Below are 18,911 nucleotides of genomic sequence, written 5' to 3' on the forward strand. Positions count from 1 at the left end.
TGTATGTCGCTCTGGATAAGAGTGTCTGCTAAATTACTAAAACATACTCTTGTGCATCGTCTGTTGAAGTAATGGTAAAGCAGGGATTCTGTAATACCACCCGGGTCCTCATTCTTTGTAACAACTTAAACCCAGCAGTAAACCATCAACAAGTTGTAAGGGGAGACTGCCGACTGACCTCGAGGGGGAGGTAGGTGTGTTTCTGCTCCTGTCCGACCTGTAGACAGGGGAGGTGGGGGTAGCGCAGTATGAGTTTGTACTTGTCTTTGAAGTACTGCGCTACTGTGCATTCTATGGTCTGGCCATTCTCCTGCTGCAGTGGAAACCTGAGGTCAAACAGATGAGCGAACCAAAAAGAAAAAAGGTTAAATGGATTTTCAAAGAAATCCAAGACCAAGTGGGGATTTCTGTTTAACTTGATTGGGATCTGCTCCTAACATGCGCATTAATGATGTGTAAAACATGTTAATATTAGGTTTGTTTCTATCACATCCCTAAACAAACCAGTCATGTTTACATCACTGGAAACTAAAGGAATTGAGGCTGTTGTGAATATTTTAGGGTGTTCTTTCTTACGTCTGGTGGCTGGCCGGTCTTCTAGTAACATTACATACTCTGTACTTCCGTTTCATCTGACCACAGTGAGTGATCTCAACCTTCAGACCTGAGAATCACAACAAGACAATGGTCAGATTCACATATTCTGTGGACAACAAGTTTCCTATTTTATCACATTCTACTCTGATTTCAAGTCAGATTAAGATTAAGTCAATACACAAAGATGCATGCATCATAGCAACATTTATATGTTATAGTACAGAATTTTTGGATATAAGTATTTTCAAATATTTCCACTCAGACAGACAAAACAACCAACCCAACGCAACTATTGATTACCTGGTAATGAATGATTACCTTTGATTTCCTTGGTAAACTTTACTCTCTGGGAGTCGGTTAAGGGTTTCTGTTGTTCTTCGATACTTTTGAAATCCAAAACCTCACACATGAACTCAATCACAGGCTGGGCCTTGTAGAAGGCAGTGGCCGACACTGCAAAAACAAAACACCAAGCACAGCACAGATTCAGGCATATCCTCCTTCCAGATACATACTGTAACTTGCCATTATGGTAGGTTGCACTCATTTTAGCAGTGGGTTTACACTTTTAGGACCAATGGCATCACTACAAAAGCACTTTAGGGAGAGCTTAATCAACGTCACTTATTTACTGACTGAAACCTACCATGGAATAAGATTCCCAGTACTATCCTCCTTCCAGTCACACACAGAGACATACTCAAGTCTGACACTTTCGTTGTGTTCCAAATGGTACATTCCTTACAGCCATTTGCAGAGTGAAACCTACCGTCAATGTTTAGCATCATCTTCCACAGGGAAGGCCTAACCGATTGGTGGAACCCAAACCAGACCTCCCTGCCCCCGCCCAGGGGGTTGGAGCATCCCTCTGAAGGGGTGAAGAAAGAACGTCCAACGGGGGTGTACCTGTTGGTAGAGGTTGGGAGGAAAATGTGATTAATATCTCAACTGAAATTGGATTTACAAATAGACAAGGAGAGAGGAATTTGCATAACCCACAGGGAGAAATATAATAGAAGTGAATGGGGATTGTAAGGCTTTGGTGGGTACAAAGAAAGTACAACGGCTTGATTTGTTTGATCGTAGCTAGCTACATAGCTAGCTACATAGCCATCTTTGTATCAAAGATAATTGTGTAGTCTAGAGCGATTTCCTAGGTTAGCTAGCCAGCTATTGTCGTTCTTTTAACGCAACGTAACGTAATCAACACTGCTAGCTAGCCAGCTAGCCCCGAATAGCAGCACAGTAGAAACTATTACACTCAACGGAACGACTTGATTAGTGTAGTGTCAACAACGCAGCCACTGCCAGCTTGCCTACATAGTCAACAACGCAGCCTCTGCCAGCTAGCCTACTTCAGCAGTACTGTATCATTTTAATCATTTTAGTCAATTAGATTCTTGCTACGTAAGCTTAACTTTCTGAACACTCGAGACGTGTAGTCCACTTGTCATTCCAATCTCCTTTGCATTAGCGTAGCCTCTTGTGTAGCCTGTCAACTATGTGTCTGTCTATCCCTGTTCTCTCCTCTCTGCACAGACCATACAAACGCTCCACACCGCGTGGCCGCGGCCACCCTAATCTGGTGGTCCCAGCGCGCACGACCCACGTGGAGTTCCAGGTCTCCGGTAGCCTCTGGAACTGCCGATCTGCGGCCAACAAGGCAGAGTTCATCTCAGCCTATGCCTCCCTCCAGTCCCTCGAATTCTTGGCACTGACGGAAACATGGATCACCACAGACAACACTGCTACTCCTACTGCTCTCTCTTCGTCTGCCCACGTGTTCTCGCACACCCCGAGAGCTTCTGGTCAGCGGGGTGGTGGCACCGGGATCCTCATCTCTCCCAAGTGGTCATTCTCTCTTTCTCCCCTTACCCATCTGTCTATCGCCTCCTTTGAATTCCATGCGGTCACAGTTACCAGCCCTTTCAAGCTTAACATCCTTATCATTTATCACCCTCAATGAGCTTGATGCCTTGATAAGCTCCTTTCCTGAGGACGGCTCATCTCTCACAGTTCTGGGCGACTTTAACCTCCCCACGTCTACCTTTGACTCAGTCCTCTCTGCCTCCTTCTTTCCACTCCTCTCCTCTTTTGACCTCACCCTCTCACCTTCCCCCCCTACTCACAAGGCAGGAAATACGCTCGACCTCATCTTTACTAGATGCTGTTCTTCCACTAACCTCATTGCAACTCCCCTCCAAGTCTCCGACCACTACCTTGTATCCTTTTCCCTCTCGCTCTCATCCAACACTTCCCACACTGCCCCTACTCGGATGGTATCGCGCCGTCCCAACCTTCGCTCTCTCTCCCCCACTACTCTCTCCTCTTCCATCCTATCATCTCTTCCCTCTCCTGATTCTGCCTCCTCAACCCTGCTCTCCTCCCTTTCTGCATCCTTTGACTCTCTATGTCCCCTATCCTCCAGGCCGGCTCGGTCCTCCCCTCCCGCTCCGTGGCTCGACGACTCATTGCGAGCTCACAGAACAGGGCTCCGGGCAGCCGAGCGGAAATGGAGGAAAACTCGCCTCCCTGCGGACCTGGCATCCTTTCACCCCCTCCTCTCTACATTCTCCTCTTCTCTCTCTGCTGCTAAAGCCACTTTCTACCACTCTAAATTCCAAGCATCTGCCTCTAACCCTAGGAAGCTCTTTGCAACCTTCTCCTCCCTCCTGAATCATCCCCCCCCTCCTCCCTCTCTGCAGATGACTTCGTCAACCATTTTGAAAAGGTCGACGACATCCGATCCTCGTTTGCTAAGTCAAACGACACCGCTGGTTCTGCTCACACTGCCCTACCCTGTGCTCTGACCTCTTTCTCCCCTCTCTCTCCAGATGAAATCTTGCGTCTTGTGACGGCCGGCCGCCCAACAACCTGCCCGCTTGACCCTATCCCCTCCTCTCTTCTCCAGACCATATCCGGAGACCTTCTCCCTTACCTCACCTCGCTCATCAACTCATTCCTGACCGCTGGCTACGTCCCTTCCGTCTTCAAGAGAGCGAGAGTTGCACCCCTTCTGAAAAAACCTACACTCGATCCCTCCGATGTCAACAACTACAGACCAGTATCCCTTCTTTCTTTTCTCTCCAAAACTCTTGAACGTGCCGTCCTTGGCCAGCTCTCCCGCTATCTCGCTCAGAATGACCTTCTTGATCCATATCAGTCAGGTTTCAAGACTAGTCATTCAACTGAGACTGCTCTTCTCTGTATCACGGAGGCGCTCCGCACTGCTAAAGCTAACTCTCTCTCCTCTGCTCTCATCCTTCTAGACCACATGTCAGAGTCAAGGCCCGCGGGCCACATCCGGCCCGCAAGAAGGTTTTTTACGGCCCCTGGGATGATCTTGATTTATTATTAGAACCGGCCCGCAGCAAGCCGGCAGCCCGCAGATCTTTTACACGCACCAATACTACATTTCCCACAATGCAAAGGTGACGCACCGAGCAGTAGGCTGCTTCATTTCAATATTTATTGGCACAGCAGTCGTCAGCATCACAGTAAAATTAACTTTCAGATACCCATCAAAAATGGCAAAACGGAAGGTGGATACTGAGAACCGGGGGTTTCAAACAAGGTGGGAGTCGGAGTATATGTTCACGAAGGTAGCTGGAAAACCTGTGTGTCTTCTGTGTGGAGAAAGTGTGGCGGTACTGAAAGAGTATAATCTGAGACGACATTATGAAACGAAACACGCGGACAAAAACAAGAATATGGACATGGAACAAAGGCTACAAAAGGCAGAGGAATTAAAACGAGGCCTCAAATCTCGACAGGCTCTGTTCAAAAAAGCCAAATCACAAGGCCAGGCTGCTGTCAAGGCCAGTTTTATTTTGGCAGAAGAGATCGCTAAATCAGCCCGGCCATTTACGGAGGGGGATTTCATCAAAAACTGCATGATTAAAGTTTGTGACGAAGTTTGCCCAGAAAAAAGGCAACTCTTTTTAAATGTGAGTCTGAGCAGAAACACCATTGCCGAGAGAGTAGACCAGTTGTCCATCAATCTAAAAGAGCAGCTTGTGAAAAAGGGAAAAGATTTTATTGCATATTCCTTGGCTGTGGATGAGAGCACCGACATTTCTGACATTGCCCAGTTGTCAATTTTCATCCGCGGAGTGGACTCCAACCTAAGCGTGACAGAGGAGTTTTTGGCTTTACGTCCTATGCATGGCACAACTACGGGGCATGATTTGTATGAAGAGGTGTCAAGATGTGTAAATGAGATGGAGCTGCCTTGGGAAAAACTCGTGGGTTTGACAACCGACGGAGCACCTGCGATGTGTGGACACAGGAGCGGACTGGTGGCGAAGATACGGGAAAAGATGCAAGAGGAAAACGCGACAGGTGAGCTGACAGCTTATCATTGTATCATACACCAGGAAGCGTTGTGCGGTAAAGCCTTGAAAATGGAGCATGTAATGAGCATCATCACGCGCACAGTTAACTTTATCAGAGCCAAAGGTTTGAATCACCGCCAGTTCAAGGCATTTCTGACGGAGTTAGAAACGGAGCATGGTGATTTGCCTTATCACACAGAGGTGCGATGGCTAAGCCAGGGAAAGGTGCTTCAAAGATGTTTCGAGCTTCGTGAGGAGATTTGTCTGTTCTTGGACAGCAAAGGGAAAGACACAACACAACTCCGAGACGAAATGTTTCTGTGTGAAATGGCTTTTCTGTGTGACATTACGAGTCATCTGAATGCAATAAACTTGCAGCTGCAGGGTCGGGATCGTGTCATCTCTGATATGTACAGTACAGTGAAGGCATTTAAAACCAAACTGACTCTGTGGGAGACGCAGATGCGGAAAGAAAATTTGAGCCACTTTCCCAGCTGCCAGACCATGAAAGAGAAGCTCTCTACCAGTGCGTTCCCGAGCACACAGTTGGCTGATAAAATAGGTATGCTTGCCGCTGACTTTCGACGCCGATTTGCTGACTTTGAAGCACAAAAAGCAGGTTGGAACTGCTCGGTAACCCATTTGCTGTTGACGTGGAAAGCTCACCACCAAACCTCCAAATGGAGTTGATTGACCTCCAATGCAATGATGCACTGAGGGCAAAATATGCGGCAGTGGGTGCTGCGGAGTTCGCCCGTTTCCTCCCGGCACAATGCCCCAGCTGCGCATCCAGGCTGCTCAAACGTTGTCTATGTTTGGCAGCACATACCTGTGTGAACAACTGTTTTCTTTGATGAACCTGAACAAAACATCACACAGAAGTCGACTTACTGCTGAACACCTCCACTCAATTCTGAGGATTTCTTCAGCTCAGAGCCTTACCCCGAACATTGATGAACTTGTGGAAAAGATGGGACACCACCAAGTATCACCCTCAACCTCAAACAAGTGAACATTACTGTGCAATCACATATTTAGAGTTTTTACTCAGTTCAAGTTTAAAAGTTAAAATTTAATATTTGTTTTCACTGCATGTTACTTCTCCTTAAACAAAGTGTTGTTTTTGATTAATAGATTTTTGCACTTTATTTTTTGTATTTCAATCCAATTATATTTTAAAAATATTTCAGTTGAGTGGATGATAGAAAATTGCTATTATTGTTTTTTTCTTTGAAGTAAATTTAGCCCACTTTTGCTAAAATAGAAAATATAGTCTACTGATGGTGCCTTGAATACCGGTTTCTTTCATTTAATGTTCATGTTATGGGGATATTTATATAAAGGAAATTTGTCTTTTGTGTCTGTTGAAAATTAAAGATTACTGACAGAGCCATAAGAAAATATTGCTTTATTTATCTGATCATATTGTAATATATTTGTTAGGTTTTCAGTAGGTTCAATTAGGTTCACTAGACTATATGCGTCATTTAAAAATTTTTCAATGAACATTCGAACAGTCCGGCCCTCGTCTTGTAGCTGATTTTTTTATTTGGCCCTCCGTCCATTTGACTTTGACACCCCTGTTCTAGACCTATCGGCTGCCTTCGATACTGTGAACCATCAGATCCTCCTCTCCACCCTCTCCGAGTTGGGCATCTCCGGCGCGGCCCACGCTTGGATTGCGTCCTACCTGACAGGTCGCTCCTACCAGGTGGCGTGGCGAGAATCCGTCTCCACACCACGTGCTCTCACCACTGGTGTCCCCCAGGGCTCTGTTCTAGGCCCTCTCCTATTCTCGCTATACACCAAGTCACTTGGCTCTGTCATAACCTCACATGGTCTCTCCTATCATTGCTATGCAGACGACACACAATTAATCTTCTCCTTTCCCCCTTCTGATGACCAGGTGGCGAATCGCATCTCTGCATGTCTGGCAGACATATCAGTGTGGATGACGGACCACCACCTCAAGCTGAACCTCGGCAAGACGGAGCTGCTCTTCCTCCCGGGGAAGGACTGCCCGTTCCATGATCTCGCCATCACGGTTGACAACTCCACTGTGTCCTCCTCCCAGAGCGCTAAGAACCTTGGCGTGATCCTGGACAACACCCTGTCGTTCTCAACTAACATCAAGGCGGTGGCCCGTTCCTGTAGGTTCATGCTCTACAACATCCGCAGAGTACGACCCTGCCTCACACAGGAAGCGGCGCAGGTCCTAATCCAGGCACTTGTCATCTCCCGTCTGGATTACTGCAACTCGCTGTTGGCTGGGCTCCCTGCCTGTGCCATTAAACCCCTACAACTCATCCAGAACGCCGCAGCCCGTCTGGTGTTCAACCTTCCCAAGTTCTCTCACGTCACCCCGCTCTCTCCACTGGCTTCCAGTTGAAGCTCGCATCCGCTACAAGACCATGGTGCTTGCCTACGGAGCTGTGAGGGGAACGGCACCTCAGTACCTCCAGGCTCTGATCAGGCCCTACACCCAAACAAGGGCACTGCGTTCATCCACCTCTGGCCTGCTCGCCTCCCTACCACTGAGGAAGTACAGTTCCCGCTCAGCCCAGTCAAAACTGTTCGCTGCTCTGGCCCCCCAATGGTGGAACAAACTCCCTCACGACGCCAGGACAGCGGAGTCAATCACCACCTTCCGGAGACACCTGAAACCCCACCTCTTTAAGGAATACATAGGATAGGATAAAGTAATCCCTCTCACCCCCCTTAAAAGATTTAGATGCACTACTGTTCCACTGGATGTCATAAGGTGAATGCACCAATTTGTAAGTCGCTCTGGATAAGAGCGTCTGCTAAATGACTTAAATGTAAATGTAAAACTGCGATTTGTAAATTTGTGACCATGTTTGAAGGAAAGATAGAAGAAACGTCTTGGGATAGAGGGACATATTAGGTGTGTGGACCCATTTACTGGTTTGATAACATCGAGAACATTTGTTTGATAACTATGTATGTGCTGTAACTAAATACCACCATTAAATACCAATATTACATACCAAAATTATACTGATTGTTCTAAAGGGGAAAACACTGACCTCATAGAGGGCAAATGTCTCATGACCACATCCAGGGCCTGGATGGTCTCAAAGGGGATGTTTGGCAGTCGTCCAGACAGGGCTTCTTGAAGAGTTTGCAGACTGACGCAGGACACCCACTTTATGGCCACTTTGAAGTTCCGGTCTTTCCCCTCGCCTGGGATGGTCACCTCCAGCTCCACCTGTTTGGGGACACAGGTGTTCTGGTGGGTTTAAAATAGGCTGCATCCGAAAACTCTACAGGAGAAAGTTAGGCCATCCATCTGTGAGCTGAAGTGCAGCTGGGTTATGCAGCAATACAAATCATCCAACACACAATCATCTCAATATGAAAATTAATCAAAAGCAACAAATTTGAAATTTTCTAGTCAAAGTCCAGACCTAATCCCAATTGAGATGTGGCATAACTTGAAACGAGCATTTCATGCTTGAAAACCCACGAAGGTTGCGGAGTTAAAGCAGTTCTGCATACAAGACTGGGCCAGAATTCCTCCAGTGATGTGAGAAACTGATTAACAACTACAGGAAGCATTTGGTTGGAGTCATTGCAACTAAAGGTTGCACAACCAGTTATTGAGTGTAAGGGGGCCATTTGTTTTTTACACCGGGGCATTGCGTGTTGCATAACTTTATTTATGAAATAAACATGTAATTGTGTTATTTGTTCACTCAGATTCCCTTTATCTGATATTTAGGTTTCAGTTGAAGATCTGATAACATTCAGTATCAAAAATAGAGAACATCAGGAAGGGGGCAAATACTTTGACGTTACTGTATACCCCAAGATGTGTGAAAAGTAGTCTATACACAAGATGGAAACCAATATTATGGATGTAATTTACACTCAGAGGCCTGTTTATTTAGGTACACCACCAAGTTCACGAAAACGGTTCGCTTCTACAGACAAGTCACGTGGCCGTGGCTTGCTATATAAAGCCAGCAAACAGGCATCCTTTTACTGTACGATTAAACGTTAGAATGGGCAAATCGAGTGACCTAAGAGACTGAGCGTGGTATGATCATTGGTACCAGGTACGCCAGTTCGGGTCGCAGAAGCTGGTCGGCCCCCTTTTTGCGCACGATAGTGGTGCGACAAACAAAAAACCATCCAGTCAGCAGCAGTCCTGTGGGCGCAAACAGCTAACTGATGAGAGGTTGAAGAATGGCAAGAATCATACAGGCGGGCCACATCTCAAAGCACACAACTCGTCGGTCCTTGTCATGGATGGGCTATTGCAGCAGACAACCACACCGGGTTCTACTCCTATCAGTTAAAAACAAGGAGAAGTGGCTCCAGTTGGCACGCGATAGCCAACACTGGACAATTGAGTGAATAAACATTGCCTGATCCGATGAATCCCGATTCCTGTTACATTATGCTGATGGCAGAGTCAGGATTTGGCATAAGCAGCATGAATCCATGGCCCCATCCTGCCTGGTGTCAATGGTACAGGTTGGTGGTGTAATGTGTGGGGAATGGTTTCCATGCCCCGAAGAATTTGTGCTGTTCTGGAGGCAAAAGGGGTTGTGACACAGTACTAGATAGGTGTGCCTAATAAACTGGCCACTGAGTGTACATAATATCACATTGCGTGAAATTACAGCTGTCCCAAAACATAGGGGCATTCACATAAAAGACACCTCTGGTCAGACGGGGAGACTTACTTTTTCCCTGCCTATAGGTAAGGGCGTGGCTGTGTAGAGATTCTTCCTCCCGTCATACACTGGCTTTCGATCCCCAAAGATCTGCGTTTTAAAGTGCTGTACCATGTGCTCCACAATTTCCCTGAGAACACAAATGGAGCGTGTTAGACTTTATCAATACAGTACAAAACGTCATTAACTAGACAATAGCCTACTAGTTATTTCGCTCAGGTGAAAGCCTGTAAACCAATTAAAACGGCTCCATACCGGTTGACCCTTCTGGGGCATTTCTCTGGCTTGATGTCAATGTCGTAGTGGTAGACCTCCAGTTTGGGGATCTCCATCTCAAAGAAGTTGGCCTGCAGTTTGATTGTCCTGCCCATGGTGCCAAAGTCTGGCCGCGAGGGGGGTTTGAACACATACTCTGGCACTGGGGGAGACGGGGGATCTGGATCAGAGGGGTCAGGGGTAGGAAGCAAACAAAGAAACAAGTTAATAACTGCACATACAAAACAGGTTGTTTAGCCTGGTCCCAGAACTTTGAGAAGTTTTACCAACTCCTATGATCATGGGTTGGAAAGACAACAAACAGACCTGGGACCAGGCTATATTAGGGTAACTCACAAGATTGTTCTTTCACACTTGAAAGTGAAATATTATTTTCTAGAATGTGATTAGATGCTCAATACATTTTGCTGCCATGCTTGACCTATTTGGTTGGTGAGCCCTGGCCGAGTTTGACTGTTCGTTCTGCGAACAGGCATCTTTGGTCTGGGGCCTTGAGGTCATGGAGGAACATGTCTGAACATACTCCCTTTTGACATCTTATCTCTGTTCTCCAGCTCTTTGAATCCCCATAACTCCCTTTTGACTTTAACAATGCACACTAGCTAGCTATACAGTACAAACTGTCATGTCCAATAAGTCACTGAAGAGAACAAGTGGAATGTCCTTGTGAGTCTTAACGCATGATTAAGACATTGTTAATGTGGCAGGGAAAAATACCAGGAAAGTCTTTCTCGCTGGTAAACACTTTTCATCCAATTGATTCCTAAAATTATACTTGCCGTATTTGACATTTAAAATTACAGCGGTCCGTGGGACAGGAGAAAACAAAATGTATGCTATGGGGTATAGTGGGCTGGCGGTACATACATAGTGTTAGACTTATACTGGTGTGAAAGAAGCTTACCAGAGCCAATTGACCCCGAGGAGTGAGGTGGTTCAAGCATCTCAGCAGCTAGAGAAGAAGAAAAGGGTGGTCAATTGACATGTCCCACAATGAGTCAAATGAAGGCTGAATGGATCAAAATGTTTTGTAATATTCTTAGATATTACTCCTTTTGAAAATGCCCAAAGGAAACCATGTCACGTCATTCTTCATGTAAATTTTTATTCCCTATACTTTATTCCTGCATAGTTAGCCAACTATTTCTAAATGCCTTGCCCTCTTATCAGCCTTAGAACAGGGTCATGTAGCTACAACTGCTGGGCGATTTTTCTGCTCCCTTATCAACAAGCACACACAAGCAATCTGGAAGTCTGGCCACTCCTCATCTTCTTGAAACTTGTCACTATCATTCTCAATAAGTGGAGGGTAGGACATAATCAAACAAAAAAAAGTGTTAGTCAACAGGCATATCAGTGGTGCAATTTTATTTTCTAGCCAATTTTAAATTCACCCAAACTTGCTCCACTTTGAAAAACCTAGGATGAATGAACAATATGCTACTACTAGGATAATCTATTAGCTAGTTTCAACTCACTAATAGCTAGTTTCAACTCATTACCAATTTCAACTCACTAACAATAACTTAGCAAAGTATGCATAACTAAATTAACGATGTTTGCTCAATTCATAGCAAGTTGACTGGTCCCCATAATAGTAACGTTAACTAGTTAAACAAGAGGATAGAGAATAACTTTTTTTCAAACAGCCTCGAAAATATAACTAGTCACAAGAAGCAATGACTAAAAAGTAGCTAAATAGTGTTAGCTGGTCAGCATGCAAACCAGCTAGCTAGCTAGCTAACATTTGAAAAGGCTAACAAGCCGCGGTTGGCTAAGGGAAGATGACTAACCTAGCTAGCTAGCAAACAATGTGTTCATCTGAGCTAGCTAACGTTAGCTAGCAAGATGGCTACTTAATACCAACTATTTGATGGTCGAATTCTTTCTAGAACTTGTTCAAAGTAATTGTTCGCTAATTTGCCCAAATTAATCTTACTTTAGGATTGGACTTGAACAACAAGTTAATCGACTTCCAGCTATCATTAGCCAGGTCAACGTGCATAGCTAAAAGCTACAGTAACACCAGGCCGGGAAAACGGTGGCAATGATTGCTAACAAGATCTAGCTAACTAGGACGAAATGTTATTCTGAAATTATATTGAGGTTGGCGAACAATGTTACAAAATGAAAACAAACCATCATGCAAATGATTGAAGATACCAACGACATACAAATCAGCACCCTTATAGTTAGCCGTCTTGCTAACTAGCAATGCACAATTTACCTCCAGCAGCTCCACTAGAATACATTTTGTAGTTTTTCAGCGTGCACCGTGGTCGTACGGATACTCCACTTTTCTCAGGTCAAACGTCGCCAAAATACATACGTGAATTAGTACTATATATAAAACAATGTGGGTGGCTCGGTTAGGAAGTGGAAGGATTTAGCCAAGAAGTAAAGTACAACACCATGAGAGCTCTATCATCCTCTGCACGGCCCCATCCCCCTAAATACAAACCCGATCAATGCAGAGAAGAGCTAGTAATGGATATGTGTGATGTCACACGCACAGCCCGCAATTATCCGCGCGCGCTCTTTCCAAGGCCGTCTTTATTTTACAACTTGTCGAAATCCAGGGGAAGATGGATCAACCAAAATGCATTAAATGTATTTAATTCAAGCCATGTTAACACCGTGCGACAACAAATGAGTTGTAACGTTATCAACCAAATGTACATTTCTTTTACTCAATTTGACCACTGGCGAATTCCATTCACAGGAAGAAGAAACAGCTGTCATTTCCGGGTATGTTGTATTTGGAAAAAAAAGATCACTGATGAACCAATCTCGTACATTATACAAAAAACCTGCAAACTACCATGAAGATCCACAATCACCGAATGGCTGCCATTTAGTTTAAAAAACTTATTCGGGAGTTGGTCCCCTGCGGGACGGTTGAGCTAACATAGGCTAATGCGATTAGCATTTGGTTGTAAGTAACAAGAACATTTCCCAGTACAGTACTTAGATCAGATTTTGGCAGAAATCTTAAATTCTTGTTAATCTAACTGCACTGTCAAATTTACAGTAGCTATTACAGTGAAAGAATACCATGCTCTTGTTTGAGGAAAGTGCACAGTTTTGAACATGAAAAGTTATTAATAAACAAATTAGGCACATTTGGGCAGTCTTGATAGAAAAGTTTGAACAGAAATACAATAGTTCATTGTATCAGTCTAAAACTTTGCACATACACTGCTGCCATCCAGTGGCCAAAATCTAAATTGTAACTGCACTGGAATAATACATTATGGCCTTTCTCAAAGATGATGGGACAAAAGAAAATGTAAACAGTTGATTTTTTCTTTGTATTACCTTTTTCCAGATCTAATGCGTTATATTCTCCTATATTCCTTTCACATTTCCACAAACTTCAAAGTGTTTCCTTTAAAATGGTACCAAGAATATGCATATCCTTGCTTCAGGGCCTGAGCTACAGGCAGTTAGACTTGGGTATGTCATTTTAGTCGAAAATTGGGGGAAAAAGGGGGAAGATCCTTAAGAGGTTTTGATACATGAATTATTCATATTGGATGGATGATTTTGTATTGATGTTTGTAGCTAGTAGGCTGGCCTACTGTACACACAGGTCGGCAAGGCAGGTAGGTAGACAAGGAAGGCAGGCTAGGTATGCAAGGTAGGAAGGTAGGTAAGGCAGGTAGGCAAGGCAGCCAGGCCGTTAGGTAGGTACAGTAGGGGAAGTAGGTAGGTACAGTATATAGATACAGTAGGTTGTTACAGTGGGTAGAGACAGTAGGTGTAGTAAATAAATGAAGTAGGTAGATACAATAGGTACAGTAGATAAATACAGTAGGTACAGCAGGTACATTATTACAGTAGGTAGCCACAGCAGGTACAGTAATAGAAGTATGTACAGTCGTGGCCAAAAGTTTTGAGAATTACACAAATATTCATTTTCACAAAGTCTGCTGCCTCAGTTTGTATGATGGCAATTTGCATATACTCCAGAATGTTATGAAGAGTGATCAGGTTAATTGCAATTATTTGCAAAGTACCTCTTTGCCATGCAATTGAATCCCAAAAAAACATTTCCACTGCATTTCAGCCCTGCCACAAAAGGACGAGCTGACATCATGTCAGTGATTCTCTCGTTAACACGTGTGAGTCTTGACTAGGACAAGGCTGGAGATCACTCTGTCATGCTGATTGAGTTCGAATAACAGACTGGAAGCTTCAAAAGGAGGGTGGTGATTTGAATCATTGTTCTTCCTCTGTCAACCATGGTTACCTGCAAGGAAACACTTGCCATCATCATTGCTTTGCACAAAAAGGGCTTCACAGGCAAGGATATTGCTGCCAGTAAGATTGCACCTAAATCAACCATTTATCGGATCATCAAGAACTTCAAGGAGAGCGGTTCAATTGTTGTGAAGAAGGAATCAGGGCGCCCTAGAAAGTCCAGCAATCGCCAGGACCATCTCCTAAAGTTGATTCAGCTGCTGGATCGGGGCACCACCAGTACAGAGCTTGCTCAGGATTGGCAGCAGGCAGGTGTGAGTGCATCTGCACGCACAGTGAGGCGAAGACTTTTGGAGGATGGCCTGTTGTCAAGAAGGGCAGCAAAGATGCCACTTCTCTCCAGGAAAAACATCAGGGACAGACTGATATTTGCAAAAGGTACAGGATTGGACTGCTGAGGACTGGGGTAAAGTCATTTTCTCTGATGAATCCCCTTTCCGATTGTTTGGGGCATCCGGAAAAAAGCTTGTCCGGAGAAGACAAGGTGAGCGCTACCGTCAGTCCTGTGTCATGCCAACAGTAAAGCATCCTGAGACCATTCATGTGTGGGGTTGCTTCTCAGCCAAGAGAGTGGGCTCACTCACAATGTTTCCTAAGAACACAGCCATGAATAAAGAATGGTACCAACACATCCTCCGAGAGCAACTTTTCCCAACCATCCAGGAACAGTTTGGTGACGAACAATGCCTTTTCCAGCATGATGGAGCACCTTGCCATAAGTCAAAAGTGATAACTAAGTGGCTCGGGGAACAAAACATCGATATTTTGGGTCCATGGCCAGGAAACTCCCCAGACCTTAATCCCATTGAGAAAATGTGGTCAATCCTCAATAGGCGGGTGGACAAACAAAAACCCACAAATTCTGACAAACTCCAAGCATTGATTATGCAAGAATGGGCTGCCATCAGTCAAGATGTGGCCCAGAAGTTAATTGACAGCATGACAGGGCGGATTGCAGAGGTCTTGAAAAAGAAGGGTCAACACTGCAAATATAGACTCTTTGCATCAACTTCATGTAATTGTCAATAAAAGCCTTTGACACTCATGAAATGCTTGTAATTACACTTCAGTATTCCATAGTAACATCTGACAAAAATATTTAACGACACTGAGGCAGAAGACTTTGTGAAAATTTATATTTGTGTCATTCTCAAAGCTTTTGGCCACAACTGTACAGTACAGTAGGGGGAGATAGGTACATACAGTAGGTACAGTAGGGCAGTAGGTATATACAGTATTTAGATACAGTGGGTACAGTATATACAGTAGGTAGATACAGTAAGTACAGTAGGGGCAGTAGGTAGATACAGGAGGTACAGTAGGGGGAGGTAGATACAGTAGGGGGGTAAGTAGATACAGTAGGTACAGTAGGGGAAAGTAGATACAGTAGGGGGGTAAGTAGATACAGTAGGTACAGTAGGGGGAGGTAGATACAGTAGGGGGTAAGTAGATACAGTAGGTACAGTAGGGGAGAGTAGATACAGTAGGTACATTAGATATATACAGTAGGTACAGTAGATACAGTAGGTAGGTACAGTGGGTACAGTATGTAGATACAGTAGGGGAAGTAAGTAAATACAGTAGATACAGTAAATACAGTAGGGGAAGTAAGTAGATACAGTAGGTACAGTAGGCACATTAGATATATACAGTAGGTACAGTAGATACAGTAGGGGAAGTAGGTAGATACAGTAGGTAGGTACAGTGGGTACAGTATGTAGATACAGTAGGTATAGTAGATACAGTTGGTAGGTACAGTGGGTAAAGTAGGATAAGTATGTACAGTACAGTAAGGGACATAGGTACATACAGTAGGTACAGTATGTAGAGACAGTAGGTATAGTAGATACAGTTGGTAGGAACAGTGGGTAAAGTAGGATAAGTATGTACAGTACAGTAAGGGACATAGGTACATACAGTAGGTACAGTAGATATATACAGTATGTAGATACAGTAGGTACAGTATATATACAGTAGGTAGGTACTGTTGATACAGTAGGGGAAGTAGGTAGTAACAGTAGGTACAGTAGGGGGGTAAGCAGATACAGTAGCTAAAATAGGTACAGTAGGGGAGGTCAGTAGGTACAGTAGATACAGTAACTACAGTAGGGGAAGTAGGTAGATACAGTAGGTACAGTAGGGGAGGTGCAGCAGGTACAGTAGGTACAGTAGGGGGGTAAGTAGATACAGTAGCTAAAATAGGTACAGTAGGGGAAGTCAGTAGGTACAGTAGATACAGTAGGGGAAGTAGGTAGATACAGTAGGTACATTATTACAGTAGGAAGGTGCAGTAGGTACAGTTGGTAGATACTGTTGGTGAAGTAGATGCAGTAGGTAAATACAGTAGGTAAAGTAGGTAGATACAGTAGGGGGGAAGTAGATACAGCAGGTACAGTAGCTACAGTAGGGGAGGTAGGTAGATACAGTAGGAACAGTAGGTAGATATAGTAACTACAGTTGGTAGATACTGTTGGTGAAGTAGATACAGTAGATAGTAGATAGATACAGTAGGTAGATACAATAGGTTCAGTAAGTAGGTACAGCCGGTACACTAGGTACAGTAGGTTAAGTAGGCACAGTAGGGGAAGTAGGTAGATACATTTGGTACAGGATATGCAATAGGTGATACAGTAGGTACAGTAAGTAGATAGTAGGTGAAGTAGATGCAGTAGGTAGGGTGGGTAGGTACAGTAGGTAGATACAATTGGTAGGTACAGTGGGTAGATACAGTAGGTACAGTAGATAGATACAGTAGGTACATTAGGTAGATACATTAGCTACAGTAGGTACAGTAGTTTAAGGAGGTAGGGTAGGGAATGTAGGTAGATACAGTAGGTACAGTAGAAGCAGTAGATACAGTAGGTGAAGTAGATACAGTCGGTACAGTAGGGGAGGTAGATACAGTAGATGTAGTACGTACAGTAGATACAGTAGGTACAGTAGGATGCTAACGTAGGTAGATACAGTAGGTGAAAGTAGGTACAATAGATACAGTAGATGTAGTAGGTACAGTAGACACATTAGGTAGATAAAGTAGGAAGGTACAGTAGATACAGTAGGTACAGTAGGTGAAGTCAGTACAGTAGGTGTGGTAGATACAGTAGGTTGCTAAAGTAGTTAGATACAGTAGGTCGGTACAGTAGATTCAGTAGGTAAAGTAGGTTGTATCTTTCCCCTCCTCTGCCCAGATTTTGGTTCGACTAACATGCTATACTGAGTTTATGGACCCAGCCAACTCCCTATTAAAAATGTACTTCCACTTGAATTCCGCTTGTAGGTCGACCTGAAACAGGAAAGAAGTGGCCAGAGTTTAGAGAGGCAGACCAGTATCCGGAAAGATGTGGCCAGAGGTTAGAGAGGCAGACCAGTATCCGGAAAGATGTGGCCAGAGGTTAGAGAGGCAGACCAGTATCCGGAAAGATGTGGCCAGAGGTTAGAGAGGCAGACCAGTATCCGGAAAGATGTGGCCAGAGGTTAGAGAGGCAGACCAGTATCCGGAAAGATGTGGCCAGAGGTTAGAGAGGCAGACCAGTATCCGGAAAGATGTGGCCAGAGGTTAGAGAGGCAGACCAGTATCCGGAAAGATGTGGCCAGAGGTTAGAGAGGCAGACCAGTATCCGGAAAGATGTGGCCAGAGGTTAGAGAGGCAGACCAGTATCCGGAAAGATGTGGCCAGAGGTTAGAGAGGCAGACCAGTATCCAGAAAGTTGTGGACAAACTCGGAACTGCTGAGGGCTGCTGTGTCCGATCCTGGGAACCATCTCCTGCCATTGTGCCCTTGAGCAAGTCACATTACCCCTAAAAACTGCTCTCGATCCAGGAGTGCTGCTACCTGGTGGCTAACCCTGTGCCTCTCCAAGTGTGTGTGTATTTGTTGGGGTAGAGATAGATGCATTTCTGTTTCTCACAAAAGTTATTCTAGTCTGTTCAGAGGACTCATCCCATTCACTTCTTAGGTAATATGCACAAAATAATTAAATCGTTAGACTATACCTCGTGGTAATATAGGCCTATAGGTATCCAATGAATAGACCTATAACAATTAAATAAACCTTCATTATTTTGGATTGATTGATTACTTAACAATAGCCTACCTACACTTTAAGTATCCGGCTACAAATTATACCCGGCCCCACAATGATAGGAATGAATGTCTTGTTGCGTGTGGCGGTGCTGATTCTACTGCAAGCATCAAGGGAATTCACCACAGAGCGGCGCCATTTTACCACAATACGCGCGTTGTTCAGGTGCGTGCACCATCCACAAACCCTACAGAGCTTAGTCGTTTTATTAAGTAAATGCATGTTGTATTGTTTCAATGCGTTTTGGTGAGGTTTAACGTGCCTGTTGTTGACGAACAAATCATCGAGTTTAATAAAGTACTTTCCATAGAGTTTCACCGTGGTAAGAGACGTGTCTAATAATGAATTTGATGCAGAAATGTTAATCGTTATGATGTAGACCTTGCTGTAATTTTAAAATGAACATAGGCCTACAAATGAATGATCTAAGGACTCTTCTGAAGAGATATATTTTATACATTGGACATATAGGCCTGTCGACTCACAATATGGAGTAAAAACAAACAAAACACTTTGTTTTATGGCACATGTGAGTGACTGGTTATTTATTTATAAATATGCTAGTAAAACAGAAATCTAGTTTGATATTTTCGTTGCATTACCTCCATTTTATTTGGAGGCAATCGAAACAGTTTCATTTCTGAATGTGCATTAAG

The 18,911-nt window shown here is 44.2% G+C and overlaps 1 protein-coding gene across 14 annotated transcripts in view; it reads right to left on the minus strand.

The window, feature by feature from the left end:
* The window catches only part of ago2 (argonaute RISC catalytic component 2), a 30,110-nt gene extending 17,490 nt beyond the window's left edge, over positions 1 to 12,620 (minus strand). For 4 of the 14 annotated variants that reach the window (XM_065017958.1, XM_065017956.1, XM_065017957.1 and 1 more), the window contains exons 1-9: positions 12,138 to 12,620; positions 10,820 to 10,862; positions 9,890 to 10,090; positions 9,644 to 9,764; positions 7,979 to 8,181; positions 1,367 to 1,503; positions 898 to 1,050; positions 577 to 664; positions 179 to 326 (exon numbers count right to left, since the gene is read on the minus strand). In XM_065017958.1, coding sequence (XP_064874030.1) covers positions 179 to 326; positions 577 to 664; positions 898 to 1,050; positions 1,367 to 1,503; positions 7,979 to 8,181; positions 9,644 to 9,764; positions 9,890 to 10,090; positions 10,820 to 10,862; positions 12,138 to 12,162 — 1,119 coding nt within the window. In that variant the 5' untranslated portion in view covers positions 12,163 to 12,620. Of the gene's footprint in view, positions 1 to 178; positions 327 to 576; positions 665 to 897; positions 1,051 to 1,366; positions 1,504 to 7,978; positions 8,182 to 9,643; positions 9,765 to 9,889; positions 10,091 to 10,814; positions 10,863 to 12,137 lie in introns of all 14 variants that reach the window. The other 10 variants (XM_065017963.1, XM_065017968.1, XM_065017961.1 and 7 more) reach the window with 5 other exon arrangements.
* Between the last annotated feature and the right edge of the window lie 6,291 nt (positions 12,621 to 18,911).

This window comes from Oncorhynchus nerka, linkage group LG4 (genome assembly GCF_034236695.1).
Source record: "Oncorhynchus nerka isolate Pitt River linkage group LG4, Oner_Uvic_2.0, whole genome shotgun sequence".
NCBI lineage: Eukaryota > Metazoa > Chordata > Actinopteri > Salmoniformes > Salmonidae > Oncorhynchus > Oncorhynchus nerka.